Source organism: Ailuropoda melanoleuca, chromosome 4, assembly GCF_002007445.2.
Source record: "Ailuropoda melanoleuca isolate Jingjing chromosome 4, ASM200744v2, whole genome shotgun sequence".
Classification (NCBI taxonomy): Eukaryota; Metazoa; Chordata; class Mammalia; order Carnivora; family Ursidae; genus Ailuropoda; species Ailuropoda melanoleuca.
The window spans coordinates 92671526-92686047 of record NC_048221.1 but is presented as its reverse complement, the minus strand read 5'-3'; the positions used below and the strand labels follow the sequence as shown (position 1 = coordinate 92686047).

Sequence of the window (14522 nt, the reverse complement as noted above, 5' to 3'; positions counted from 1 at the left end):
AGTAGTCTCTACACCCCACCTGGGGCTTGAACTCACAACCCCGAGACCAAGAGTCAGATGCTCCACCGACTGAGCCAGCCAGGTGTCCCACATTGTTCTATCTTAAGAGCTAAACAGAATGCCCTAGACTAGGCGTTCTGTGCAGTAGCCACCAACCAAACGTGGCTATTTACATTTTAACTAAAATTAAAGTAAATTAAAAATTCAACTCCTGGGGCGCCTGGGTGGCACAGCGGTTAAGCGTCTGCCTTCGGCTCAGGGCGTGATCCCGGCGTTATGGGATTGAGCCCCACATCAGGCTCCTCTGCTATGAGCCTGCTTCTTCCTCTCCCACTCCCCCTGCTTGTGTTCCCTCTCTCGCTGGCTGTCTCTATTTCTGTCAAATAAATAAAATAAAATCTTTAAAAAAAAATTCAACTCCTTAGTCATACTAGATATATTTAAAGTGCTCAGTGGCCACATGTTGGCTAGTCTGACTGAGGAGTTGAATTTTAAATTTAATTTAATTAATAGAATTAACTAGTGGCTACCCATACTAGACAGTGCCAATGTAAACATTTTTAGCATCACAGAAAGTTCTACTGGACAACACTGCTTGGGAATGATCTGTGATTTGCCTGAAGCTACGGAAGGTCTCACGGTAGAACCAGGACCCATTAGGAATTGCTTATATTGCTTTTTTTTTTTTTTTTGGTAATTGCTTATATTCCAAACGGGTAGGGCTATAAGAAATTCCGGTTGCTTTAACTGCATTATTGATAAATCAAAACTATTATTCATATCACTGCATTGCTACTTAAAAAAAACCAAACAGAATAGCAAGTGTTGGTGAGGATGTAGAGAAACCGGAACCCTGTGCAGTTGATGGGAAGGGAGAAGGAAGCAGCTGCTACAGAAAACAGTACGGCTGTTCCTGAAAAAATTAAAAATAGAATTACCATAGGATCTAACGACACTACTTCGGAGTATACACCCAAAAAGGAGTGAAAGTAGATCTTACAGAGGTATTTGTATACCGTGTTCATAGCAGCATTATTCACAAGAGCCAAAAGGCAGAAGCAACCCATCTGTCCACTGACACATGAAGGTTAAGCAAAATGTGGGTGTACGCATGCAATGGAATACTATGCAGCCTAACAAAGGAAGGGACTTCTGACACACGCTACAACAGCGAAGAACCCTGAGGCCATTATGCTAAGTGAAATAAGCCAGTTACACAGACACGAATACTGTGTGATTTACTTGTATGAGGCATCTAGGGAGGTCAAACGTCTAGAAACAGGAAGACGAATTGTGGTTGTCAGTGGCTGGGGGGAGGGGGAAATGAGGAGATGTTTAATGCGTATAGAGTTTCAGTTCTGCAAGGTGAGAAAGTTCTGGAGATGGGCTGCACAAGAATGGGCAGAGAGTTAACGCTACTGAACTGTATACTGAAAAATGGTCAAGATGGCAAATTTTATGTTACATGTATTTTATTAAAAACAAGTGTTTTTAAAGCCCTACTGTTTATAATCAGCAGCTGGCTTGTCAAATTTCTCAAAATGCCCTTATTTGACACATTTCGTTACTGCTTGGGCTTGCCTCCATCTCCTCATTCTTCGCTGCTTTGTCTCATTTCCTCACTGCTTTGGAGTCAGGTCAGAGAACCATGGAATTTTAAAGCTCAGGTGGCACAGAGGCTTCATCTAAGTAGTAAAGTAATAAGCTGTGAAATTCAGATTTCCATCGAAGCTCATTTCTCGTGAGCCCCTCTAGAGCTCCTTTTATCTCTTCTCGCTTTTCATTCGGCTCCATATTCATTTGTTATTTTCTCTCTCTCTCTCTCTCTTTTTTAGCTCTTGTTTAATTGAAGTCTGTTTTTCTCTCAATCTGAAATCTGCATCTTCCTTACAGTGTGGCCACATTTACCTCCCCCCTTCCTGCTTCTGTGTGTTCACAGGCCACATGGTGTTTGAGCTGAGGCACTTGTGGCTTTTCATGCTCTTTCATTCTTCAACGATGAGCAGCCTATCTGGATATGACTTTTCCCTCCAAAACAAGGTGAGTGGTTTCTTCTCGGAACGCCTCGCTTTTTACTTGGATGGATTTCAGGCAGGAGCACCAGTTGCTCATCCACGGAGGGCAGCCAAGACAGGAGTTCTTTGAGGAATTTTCCAGTTTGCATGAAGCCACTGTGCCTGCTTCCAGCTTGGGGTTAGGGGGGGATGAGCCTCTTTTCTGGGGCAGAAATGTCCTTCCTGAGTCGTTGGCCCAGGTTCACTCCCCATCTGGTATTTTAATGGCCCTCTTCCATAGTTTTCCAGTGTTTCTGCAGATTTTCCCTATTTTTTTTTTTTTTAATATTTGCTGGTTTGTTTGTTTTTCAGAAGAAGGGAATCAAAATGTGTCATCTAGCCAAAGCTCTCAAGGGCATTTTTAATGTAGTTTTAATATATCGCAAGTTTCTTTCTAAAGTAGGAATTCTGAGGGCTCCTGATTATGTCCTTCGGTGCAAGTTTCATCCCAAGAACAGCTACGATTGCACTTGTTGGATAATAGCCTCTATATTTTAAGATTTCTACCTTTTATAAGTAACCATTACCTAATTCCACCTGTCCTGATCGTCAAAATCAAGCTATAGTACCCAGTGTTTGCAAACACTCCCCTTGCTGCTGATACAAGTCACCGAGCAAAGGCTGATGAGGTCTTCCTCCTGTTTTATCCTGTAAGAGCTGAAATCTCAGCTGCAGTTGTTCTCAAATTCCTCACCTCTTGGTGAGACTTGAAAGGATCCAGAAAAACCTACTCTGAGCTCTACTCCCTCTGTCCAACTTCCCCAGCCCAAACTTATTTGGAAGCCCCTTTCCACCCCGATCACTCCCAAGGGGAACCGTGCTCCTCGAAGAGCCCTCCCAAACATTTGTTCATTGACTTGCATGGTTTTAAAAAATCAGACAGACCTGGATCCAAAGAGCCCAATTCCACCAGCTATGTGATCTAGGACCAGTTATTTAAATCTCTGCTTCAGTTTCTTAATCTCTAAAGCATACGAAGTAATAATACCTACTTCACTGATGTGTTGCAAGGAAAAAGTGTAAGGTAGTTAATGCAATGCCTGGCACCTAGGAGACCCACCAGAAACTGATGGTGGGTATAATGTCTCAGGAATAAATTGCTCACTAACTCTTCATTTAATTTGAGATTCACCTGGGCTATGGAGGCTCCTTCCAAGTATCCAAAAATGCTGTCCTTGAGGTAGATGAAATTCACATAAGCACCCAGGAATTGCAATGTTTCCAATACCTCCTCCCTCCTCAAAGCTTCTGGATTAAAGGCAATTTCCCATTTCTCCAGTTCGGGATGGGCCACCCTGTATCCTCAGAACTCCTGTGACACATTTACCCCCTCCCTTCTGGTGAAAGCAACAGGCTCTTTCCTGCAGAAACCATAGTGGTTCATACCTCACATACTGGATGGGACCAATCCTTCCCTAATGGTTATACATTGGTTAAGAGTACAGGGTCTAGATCCAAACTGCCTAGGTTCAAATCCTAGTTCTGCCATGTATACCGGTGAACTTGAGCAAAGAACTGGACTTCTGAAAGCCTCAATTTCCTTGTCCATAAAATGGGGAGCATGGTACATGGTTCATTGAGTTATTGCAAGGATTCAACGACATACTTCATGTCAAGAGCTCACAACACTGTTTGGTGTCTGGTAAGGACCCACTTTTTATTAGCTATTATTCTTAGTGTTATATGGCCACAGTAAATGAATTGGGGGTTGGTGCCAGGGCAGCCATCATTGGGCTGGGCACCCCAGAAACAACTGCCTCTTGGGGTTTGATATTAATTTTACCCAATAGGGTACGCACTGTGCCAAGCTGTTTTACACAGGTTCTATCAAACTTTCTCTCTGGGGAAGGTAAACAAAGCAAAGGCAGGTCCCTTCACCTCCAAGTGATTCAGAAGACACTCCATGGTTCTCTGGGGTGGCCATACCATCCCAATGGCCAGAACCCGGGGATGCTTATATGATGATGTCCTGTGTCACCCCAAGCCCCACGTTTATTTTTGCAAGAAATTTCTGCTATTAAAGGTCATCTGTGGGAATCTTTTTTTTTTTTTTAAATAGAACATACCCCGAAATATGAAATATAAGAGGGGGTCCACCAACTAAGGCCTTACTGGCAAAGGAAAAGAGAGAAACTGCAGTTCTACTAACCTGAGCATCCCGTCTCATGAGAGCATCATCCAGATAGTTTCCTTCGTCCCTGCCACCCTGAGAAAAACAAAGCAAAGAGAATGAGACAATATCCATGAAGATGGGGGGCGGGGGAGGATGGCTGGGAACCCAAGGACATGGTGATTAGACAGAATGCCAACAGGGGTCACACTTCCAGCCTAGCGAGGGATGACAGATGTCCTTTGAGTGTGTTTCCATTATTCCTGTGGCTCTAATTTATGCCTAGAGAACATTACCAACCACAGAGCCAGCAGTTCCTGAATGCTGCCTGGGTGTCTCTGTCAGTAGAAGGGGAAGGAGAGCTACACCGCCTGCTGACTGCCCCCTCCACTGCTGTCTCCTCCCCTGCACCGCCTCCCCCCACTCCTATGCCTTCCCAGCTGACCAAGGCCTTCCTAACTGGCAAATCTACACTGATCAATTCTGCCAAAGAGTGGCTGGGAACAGAAGAGAATCAAGAGTCTAGGACCAGCGGTGGGTCTTAAGGACCATGTGAGAATGCCCCATCCCTTGCTGACACCAGCTCTCAGGGAGGGCTGGGTTGAAGCCTTGGAGGAATGCTAAGAAGCGACAAAACCGGTGACTTTCCTCTGGTTTGTTAGACTATTTTTATTGCTATGCTGTCTCAATATTCTATGGTCTAGGCATAGCTTGGCAGAATGCTAAATCTCAGAGGCAAAGAACAAAATGGGCAGAAAATAAGAAAAGCAGGCTGGCATTATTAAGTATCAGAGACAAAGGAGAGGTGGGGTTGGAGATGATTTCCAGGGTCCTGCTTTGTTGGAAGAAGGGCAGCAGTATTAACAGAAACAGGCAAGTCAGGAAGATGAGCTGGTTTGGGGGGCGGGGAGGTGGAATGAGTTCAGGTTTAGGTTAGCAGGCCCCATTTGAGGAAGCACCTTAAAAAGCAGTGAGAAATGAGAGTCTTCTACTCAGGAAGGAGATTGGGATAAAGGCAAAATTGGGAAGTCATGTGAAATATCTCATATACGCATCTTCTATTTTCCAGTGCCCCTGCCCCCACACTAGCCCAGTCCTGCTTTATTTCTCATGTGGAATATTGAGATAACTTCCTACCCGCATTCCCAGCCTCCAGTTCAACTGATCTTACACATCACTATTACATTACTCTTTGGAAAACGCAGGTCACTCCAGCATTCCCAAACCCTCAGTGGCTCCCTACTGCTCTCCCAACAAGGGATCCCAGTTCATCCTTCCACCTTGCTCCTAGAATTACCTGCCAACTGCTCAGTCAGTTGTTCCTGGAACACACCCCACACCCCATGTTTCCTGCCTCCCTGCCTCTTCCTGGCTGTTCTTCCTGCCTGTGATGTGCCCACCGACACCTCTGCCTCCTGAAATCCTAGCAACCCTCCAGGTTGTCTCTGAACCAGCACCTCTGTCACGAAGGCTTTTCTTTGTTTCTGCAACCAGACTCTCTCCTTGAACCTTCCTTCTACTCTGTTCCTCTCCTTGGGCACTCTTCCTGCCTTATTATGGCTACCTGTGTACCTGATATATTCCTTTATGACAATATAAACTTGTAAAGCCTAGAAGCTGTCTTCATGCACTGAGTAGCAAGGGTATCCGGCATGTATTAGGTACCTGTATATATAAATCTGAATAAACGGGTATGCGTGACTAGCCAGAGTCTCCACAGGAAAGATGAGGAAAACGACAGACAAGCCCAAGAACAACACCTGGGGCATATTCACGTTTGGGAAGATGAAAGGATGAGAAAGGCTTTAAAAGATGCTATGGAGTGAACGCCCCAATAGAACCCAACCCCCATCAGAAGCAGCCCACAGACGGAGCGACTCACAGCGGACAGAGACACCAGCACCCTCTGGAACATGAATGAAGTGTCAGAGCGAATGTCATCTTCAAGGCTCCGCCCATATTCTGGCAAGAGAATGAAATTAGCTTCATCAGAAGAGAGTCCTACCCAGCACTGCGTCCTGCTCCAGAGCCGTCTGCCCGCCCCAGGATAGCCAGTTTACTGAAGCAGCTCCCCTGGAGGGCTTCCACCCTGCACACAGTTTTTCAAAAACTGAACTCTGATAAAATGGTCAAGGTAAGCTTAGGTTGTCATTACAGAGGAAACAAGACGTTCCTGTTCCTTAACATGGGAGGTCGAGAAGCCTGGGGCTGCAATCCTCCCTCTGTCCAGGGCTCTGTCCTCACCACAGTTCTCAGTGACACAGAGAACAGTGACGGCTGACTGGCACGTGGAAAGGAAAACCGAGCAGAGTTTCTGAACCCGAGTCTGGGAACTTGCAGGGGCCTGTCAGGCCCAAATTCTAGCACGTGCCTTCTCTGCCATGACACTTCCTTGAGAGTTTCCCCCAGAGAAGCTCCAACCCTCCACAGCCCCTCAGCGTTCAAAAACCTAGATTGATCAGACATGGGGATCTGAGTGCTTGCACCAAGCTCCCAAGGTCTAGTCTCTCTTGCTCTGAACACTTACCAACAAACTCTGTTTTGTGTTCTTAAATAAAATGGAGGAGGGAAAACCCCCCACAAAACTCCACCATAACCCACTTCATGGACTTTAATAATATCCTTCAATATACATTTTGGTGACTACATAATTCTTCATTGTGTGGGCACACCGTATTCTGGTTAGCCAATCTGCTACTGCGGGACATTTTTCGCTAATATGAACAATACCAAAAAAGCACTGTAGGATCTAAAGCTTTGTGCTCTTTTTTTTTTTTAATTGCCTTCTTAGGGCAAAAAGGCATGTTTGACAGGCTCTTCATAAGCATCATCCTCTGGAGATTTTTAAGAGGGGAGTAAATGTCTATCCTTCTGAGATGGCTGGAGGACATACAGTTCCGCCTGGAAGTAAGAAGTGGGGCTAGACAGCCCCTCCAGGCCATTCCCTGGAATGCTAAGATTCATTGGGACCACCACTTTCGAACAAACACGTTTGATTCTCTGCTCGATAATAAGGAACAACCTTCCAGGTTTCGGGGTCATAAAACACTACACTGGGTGGCTTCAGCGGAGTGGCATCTTAAGCAGAGAAGTCTTGAGAAGCCAACAGACTGTCACTTCCCTAGACAGGGATCTGCCTGAAAGCAAAGCCTGGACCTGAGGATCCCTCATGGTCAGTGTTGCTATGAGGAGTTTCATCGGTAAGTAACGACCCGCTGCTAGTTTACTTCTCAAACCACAGCGAAGCCTCAGTGGGCCGCTGAGGGTGCTACATACGAAGCTGGTAGGTCTGGTTTATGCGCCGGATCTCCTCGGGCGTCCGAGAGGCCAGGATCTCAATCAGGCAGCCCTCATCCGTGCCAGCTCCCTGCACACGAAACCCAGAGGAGAGGGAGTTAGGAGCCAGTCTACAATGTTGAATCCCAGACACAGGGGCATATACCCAGGAATCCACAGAGAATAAAGACAACCCACCCAGTTCTAGCAATAGGCTTTGCTAATTTTAACTGTCCTGCCCAAATTCCAATGTGTTTACCGTAATTGTTTTTAGTAATAACAAACACTTATGGGCTGTTTCTATTGGATGGTTGCTGTGCCAGGTTACGGACAGTGTCTCCCCTCTGGGGGGGCTTAATCTTTCCTTGACTGCCCCTGTACTTTTCCTTTGAAGGGCAGAATCTTCTGGCAAAGACTGTTACCTTTTTGCTTTCCCAGAACCTTCCACAAGGCTGTTTACAGACATGGTTGGGGAGGGTAACTGTATTTGAAATTCGTAGCTGGTCATTCAAAACTGGCAGACCCCGGACTAGAGCAGAGTGGCCTAGCACTGAGGGAGGCCAAGAACCCCTTCGGCCAGTTCTGAGCCTACAGCAGACCCAGAGGCGCCATGGTGTTAGCCATAAAGTTTCACATCTCAAAAGCAGCTAACACAGAAAGTTCCTGCAGCTGCACCACAGGCACAACCATCACCACTCCCTCCAGAGCCACAGCACAGAGCAAATGATTGCATCACTTCGGAAAACACAACTCTTAAGTTACAACTGCTGGAATGTAATGTCATGTTTTCGCACTGTCATCAACGAGGGGGAATCTCTGTCCTGTGCCTCACCCTCCCCACTCTCACAAGGCTTTCGTCACTTTCTTGAGGAAGCTGATCAGCAGCTGCAGGCGAGGAGGGCCACACACCTTCATGGCCCTTCGCAGCTCCTGCACGTCGTACAGCACGGTGGGCGTCATCAACCCCACGATCACCCGCTCGAAGTTGCCGCTCAGTTCTGACTTCAAGTCGTCTATCAGGTCCTGCAAAGCAAGCAAGGGGCTCCGTGTAGCTGCCACGCTAACTTAAACCAGACGCTCTCAAAGTGTGGGCCAGGGATGCCTGGCGTCTCTGGACCCTTTCAGGAGGCCTGCAAGATCAGAGCTCTCTTCATGATAACACAAAGATGTTATTTGCTTTTTCACTGTCATGCTCTCACAATTGTACAGTGGAGTTTTGCAAAGGCTACTGGACACATCTACATTTCTACAATTATGTTAAAAGGCTTTTAAAATGCCCCCTTTCCAGGGCACCTGGGTGGCTCAATCGTTAAGCGTCTGCCTTCGGCTCATGGCGAGATCCCAGGGTCCTGGGATCGAGCCCCGCATTGGGCTCCCAGCTCCGTTGGAAGCCTGCTTCTTCCTCTCCCACTCCCCCTGCTTGTGTTCCCTCTCTCTCTGGCTGTCTCTCTCTGTCAAATAAATAAATAAAATCTTAAAAATTAAATAAATAAAATAAAATGCCCCCTTTCAAACTACGTATCTGTACAAGACCAGATTTTCTTCCTATACTTCAACAAAACCACGCACCACCATGAACAGTGCAGAAGCAGATATGAGAATCCCACTGTCCTCCATTAAGCCAGGCATTAAAGAACTTTGCAAAATGTAAAGCAATGCCAATTTTCTCACTAAATGTTTTTATACATAGCTATTATTCATAAAGTGTTGTTTATATTAACATGTAATGTGTTTATTGTTTTTTAAATAAGTTAACAAAAATATATTTTTAAATGCCTCGGTTTTAATTTCTAATATGGCCAATATCAATAGATATAATCCACAAAAACAAAAAAGTTAAGAGTGTAAAAGGGTCTTGAGAGCAAAAAGTTTGTAGACACAGACTTAAATGTCTTCACTCACTTAGCAATGTACTTTGAATATATTTCCAAGTCAATAATCACCTATGACATTTTTAACAGCTGCTGGAATTTCTACATATAGGAGATGCAATACAATTTCTTTCATCGGTCCCCTGTTCCTATTTTTGTGTGTGTGTTTTTTTTAAGATTTTATTTATTTATTTGACAGAGATAGAGACAGCCAGCGAGAGAGGGAAAACAAGCAGGGGGAGTGGGAGAGGAAGAAGCAGGCTCATAGTGGAAGAGCCTGATGTGGGGCTTGATCCCACAATGCCAGGATCATGCCCTGAGCCGAAGGCAGACGCTTAACTGCTGTGCCACCCAGGCGCCCCCCCCCGTTCCTATTTTTGTACCGTTATGCGTACCAAGCATTTAGCTGTATCTTTGTGATCATCCACGATTACTTCTTAAGACTCAATTCCTAAAAGAAATGTAATTCCTTGGACAAAGGACCACATTCTAAAGAAGTTTATTCACATCTCCTCCTAGAACAGGTCAGGGAGTTTAGGAACCTGCTTCAGATTAAGCAAGCTAAGAAGCTGACATACTGCTCAAGACAGATCTCAGATTCTCACAACCTGACTGCACAGCCCCCGTATTTCAATCTCTTGTGCACAGTTTTATGTCAAATCCACACATATTGCATGAATAAACAAATTAGTGCTCAATCCATTAATGCTGGGCATCTTAACAAACTGCCATCAGATTAGCTTCGTTCTGAGGCTGAATATTCCAGTTCACATATCACATACATGTTCACACCGATCTGTGCTCATTAAGTGTCTCTGGGACGGAGAAGTGTTCAAATACTGAAAAGACAGTCTGAGCTATGAAGAATCCCATTCCTCACTGGGGTCCCGGCCAAAGGTGGCCCACAGATGCACTGGGCAGTCACCACGCCAGCTCTGTCCCAGCCAGCGCTTTAGTGCCAGGCTTCGAGAAGCAGCTGCAGTCGGACTAGCTGTAAGGTTTCTCGAGGACAGAAACATTTACCAGAGTGACTGTACTCCGAGACCTAAAACACTCATTGATAATGTTTCCTCAATAAAAAGATTCTTGCTAATCACACAGACAGGTTTTCAGTGATGAGGGAAGCCTGGGTTGAATGGCTCTGGTAAGTGAGTTGCTGAAAACAGAGTTTGAAAGAGGGTCCCTGAGGGGTGCACGATTCAGACCAGAAGGGGTGAGTGAACACCCTCTGAATGCATAAACAAATGATAGACATGTTCGCAAACACACTGGCCCCCCTTCTAGAATTTGGGAGGGTGGCCCACCACTGAGGATCGTCAAAGGAATGAATATATGCGACAAAGGGGTTTATGTGGAAGAGTCGGAAAAGACTCCAAATCCTAGGAGAGCCTGTTTAAAACAAACTAGATATAAATACTGCTTCATGCACAGTGGCCTCAAGGCAGCCTGACCAGGATCAGGGAGACAGTGCTGGAAGCTCAGCCCTGCCTGGCGCTCACAAGGGGGGCGGCGGTGTCCACTGAGCGGCCGAGTCGCTGCAAGGAGCTGGGTGGGAAGACACCAAGAGCTCCCAGAAATCACTTCAGGCTAAGGACAGTGGAAGGAACATGCCAAAGCCGTTTTTTTTCAAGAGCGTCTTTAAACAGGGCAAGGACCCACTTCTGAAAACACAGGGCCACTTCGGGAATCTAGCTCGGGAAGAGACCCCGGCCTCCCTGCCGCCTGACAGATTCTTTGTCAGCCCCTGGAGTGGGAGAGGCTGCGGCCTACCCTGCCGATGGTGGTCTTGTAGGCCGTCCTGATTTCCTGGCGCTGGGCCGTGTTGCGGTAGGCGAGGACGCTGATGATGGCATCTTCATCAGTGCCTGGCGGAGAGCGGGGACAGTGAGCGAGGGGATTTGAGAGAGGAGTGAGGAAACAGGTTCCCCTGAGGACATTAGCGTTACCCCAACATATGCAGAGACCTTTTAAGAAAAGAGGTCCTTGTTCAGTAGGTCTGCCTATTTTTTCAGGAACCAGACACTAGATATGAGTCCTAGCCTCTCCTTTAATCAACTGTTAACCACTGAACAAAAAAAGCTAACTTCTCTGAGCATTAGCTTCCTTATCCATGAATGTGAATGGTCATAGCACTTTCCATCACAGGGCTGCTGCAAGTGCTCAATAAAGCAAGTGAGTGAATTCCTTAGCACAATGCCCCGCAGTGACTAAATATTCACTAAATGCTCACTGGGATTCTGCTTTACCCCCCTCTGCACTTCTTTTCATGTCTTTTGGTTCTTCTGTATCTTCTATGTTCTTGCTTTTTCTTGCCTCATTTTTTAAAAGATTTTATTTCTGGGGGCGCCTGAGTGGCTCAGTTGGTTAAGCAGCTGCCTTTGGCTCAGGTCATGATCCTGGGGTCCGGGGGTCCTGGGATCAAGTCCCACATCGGGCTCCCTGCTCGTCAGGGAGCCTGCTTCTCCTTCTCCCCACGCCCCTCTGCGCCCCCCCTCCCCCGGCACATGCTCTCTCTCTCGCTCTCTCTCTCTCTCAAATTAATAAAATCTTAAAAAAAATACTTTATTTCTGTATTTGAGAGAGAGAGAAAGAATGGCAGAGGAGGGAAAGGGAGAAGCAGACTCCCTGCTGAGAGCAGAGCCCAAAGCGGGGCTCCATCCCAGGACCCTGAGATCACGACCTGAGCCGAAGGCAGACGCTTAACCTACTGAGCCACCCAGGTGCCCCCTCCTCATTTTTAATCTTGCTATCATTTCCTCTGAGTCTTGAAACAATTCAGACTCTTAATTCACTCTGCACTTTGCAGGGTCTTTTCCCTTAAGTTGAGTATAATTAACGAACAGCATTGTGTTAGCTTCAGGTGTATAATCCAGTGATTCAGCATTCTGCACACTGTTGAGTGCTCACCCCTAGGGTTCTCTCAATCCCCTTCACCTATTTCACCGGGCACCTGCAGGGTTTTAACGGGCTGCTCACTGCTTGCACTGCGCTTTGAGATCCATAAATGTGTTTTTCATTTCCAAGCTATCTTTCCTGACCTCAGAGGGTTGTTCCCTTTTGAAAACTGCTGACGAATTCCCACTGTGCAAGATCCTACCAGAACTTCATGAGAATTACAAATTTTAAATGTCCTAAAATTTGTTTGCCTGTTTCTTGCACCAACTCTGACCGGGGGGGGGGGCTTTATTCTGATTTTTCCAAAATCGGTCCCTTGTCTTGGTAACAGCTGGATGTTCACATATATCTGATGAGTTGAGTTTTCTCCTTCCTCATTGTTTTATCTGTATGGGGAATTGTGAGGGACTACAAAAGAGATTCTATTGGGATATTTCAAGGAGAAATGAAAAAAATCTAGATTTATCATAGTTATTCTTTGTAAGATTAGAGATCCAGAAAAATGTGAGCTGTAGGGAAGAAGCTATAGAACTTTGTTTACATATGTTAGGGACCTACTTTCTGTTCTCTTAAAAAAAAAAAGAAAGAAAGAGGTATCTATCTACAACCTTCCTGTTCTCCTTCAGAACTCTCAGTGGGGGATGATCCATCTTCCCTCACCCCTGTTTCTATAAAAGGCACCATCCTTTCGTTCAGTCAGTCAGGTTTGAACCTTCAAAATAGATTTTTTTTTTTTTACCCCTCTCTCATCCTCCACATTCAAATTTCCTGCCAAGGCATATAAAATCTAACTCTAAAAATCTTTTTTGCATCCAAATCCCTCTTTGATTCCTACCACTACTACTGCAATTCAGGATTTTAGGGGCTTAGACACATGTAATGTCTGTTAACTGGTATTCTTATCTCCTAATTGGTCTTTCCAGTCTTGCCAGATTCATTTTCCTAAAAAGAAAAACTCTCGGAGTGTCTGTCCCTCCCTGGCTCAGGAACACACAATGCCCCCCCCCCCCCCCCCCCCCCCCCCCCCCNGCCCCACCGTCTGCTAGATTTACTCCAGGAACAGCAGTCTGGCATCTGAGACGTTCTACAATATCCCATTCACTGCTGTAAATATCCACACGAAAGGATACCAGGCAGCCAAATTCACAGACCTAGCTCTTGAATTACTGTACTTGATCCAACTGTGCTGCACTCCTTTCTCCTGACCTCCTTCATTCCAGTGAACTGGTTTGTATGTCCCTCTAGCCACTCCATAGAAGGTCATGATTGTGGCACTGGTCTCCTGGCCAATGCCTTTGGGCCATCCCCTGCATGTCTGTGATTCTACAGGTGGCCTTCTCAGTAGCAACCCCAGGAGCTCCCTTTGGTACCAGCCAACTCCTGCTTTCTAAATACCTCCTGCTGCAAGCCACCTTTCCACGGATTTACCGTGACTTCCCTAGGCCTCAGCTAAACTAGAAAACGGGACAATGCTCACACTCATCCCGTGCCTTTGCTCACGCTATCCCATTCACCTGAAATGCGTTCTCTCTTATCTCTATTGAAACAACTTATCTTGCAAAGCCCATCTCAATTCTGTATCCTCTGAGAAGTTTGGCCTGATGCCCCCAGATTAAATGTGATCTCTTGTCTGAACCTAATGGGATCTTATTTGTGGCCCTCCTATCACTATCATATTCTGATAGCTATTATCACATTATTGTAGTTATTTCGGTGCATGCCTTACCCATCTAGCCTCCGTAGACCCGTTGAACTAGGTTTTATAATCCTTGTCTCCTCCAACTGTCTGCCTCACATTGGTCCCCACACAGTGGACATGACAAGAAGAACTGGTTGTCAAATGTCTCCTGACTTTTATTTTGAGAATTCTGAATGCCATGTGGCCCACATTCTGAATTACGGGATTCTTGCCAAAGATTCTATACCAAAGAAGTAGGAGAACATGAAAAAAGAGTGGGCCAAGCACATTTTCCATCTGATTTATGAAAAAGGGAAAATGAGGAGAAGGACGTATCGATTCAGAACAATGTTCCGTTCAGAGGTGGGCAGGAGGGGGACTTAAACTCCAGCTCTGGAGTCATACTGCCTGGGTCTGACTGCCTGGAATTGCCTAGAATCCTGACTCTAACACCTACCAGCTCTGAGATGCTGGGCAAGTTAGCTAACCTCCCTAAATCCCAACTTCGCAGCAGTAAAACAAGCTGTTGTCTGTTACTGTTCTTGTCGTGTTTGCTGCTAGTAACATTGGGGCTAAGTAAAACGAGCTCTTTGGGGGGAGAAAAATTGGGAAATAAGGCTTCATGATCAAATGTTGTT

The 14522-nt window shown here is 45.9% G+C and overlaps 1 protein-coding gene across 2 annotated transcripts in view; it reads right to left on the bottom strand.

Annotated features, from left to right (window-relative positions):
- The window catches only part of ANXA4 (annexin A4), a 65454-nt gene that overhangs the window by 11534 nt on the left and 39398 nt on the right, over nucleotides 1–14522 (bottom strand). For both annotated transcript variants that reach the window (XM_034659279.1, XM_034659278.1), the window contains 5 exons: nucleotides 11082–11176; nucleotides 8350–8463; nucleotides 7441–7531; nucleotides 6047–6126; nucleotides 4204–4260 (listed from right to left, as the gene is read on the bottom strand). In XM_034659279.1, coding sequence (XP_034515170.1) covers nucleotides 4204–4260; nucleotides 6047–6126; nucleotides 7441–7531; nucleotides 8350–8463; nucleotides 11082–11176 — 437 coding nt within the window. The remainder of the gene's footprint in view (nucleotides 1–4203; nucleotides 4261–6046; nucleotides 6127–7440; nucleotides 7532–8349; nucleotides 8464–11081; nucleotides 11177–14522) is intronic.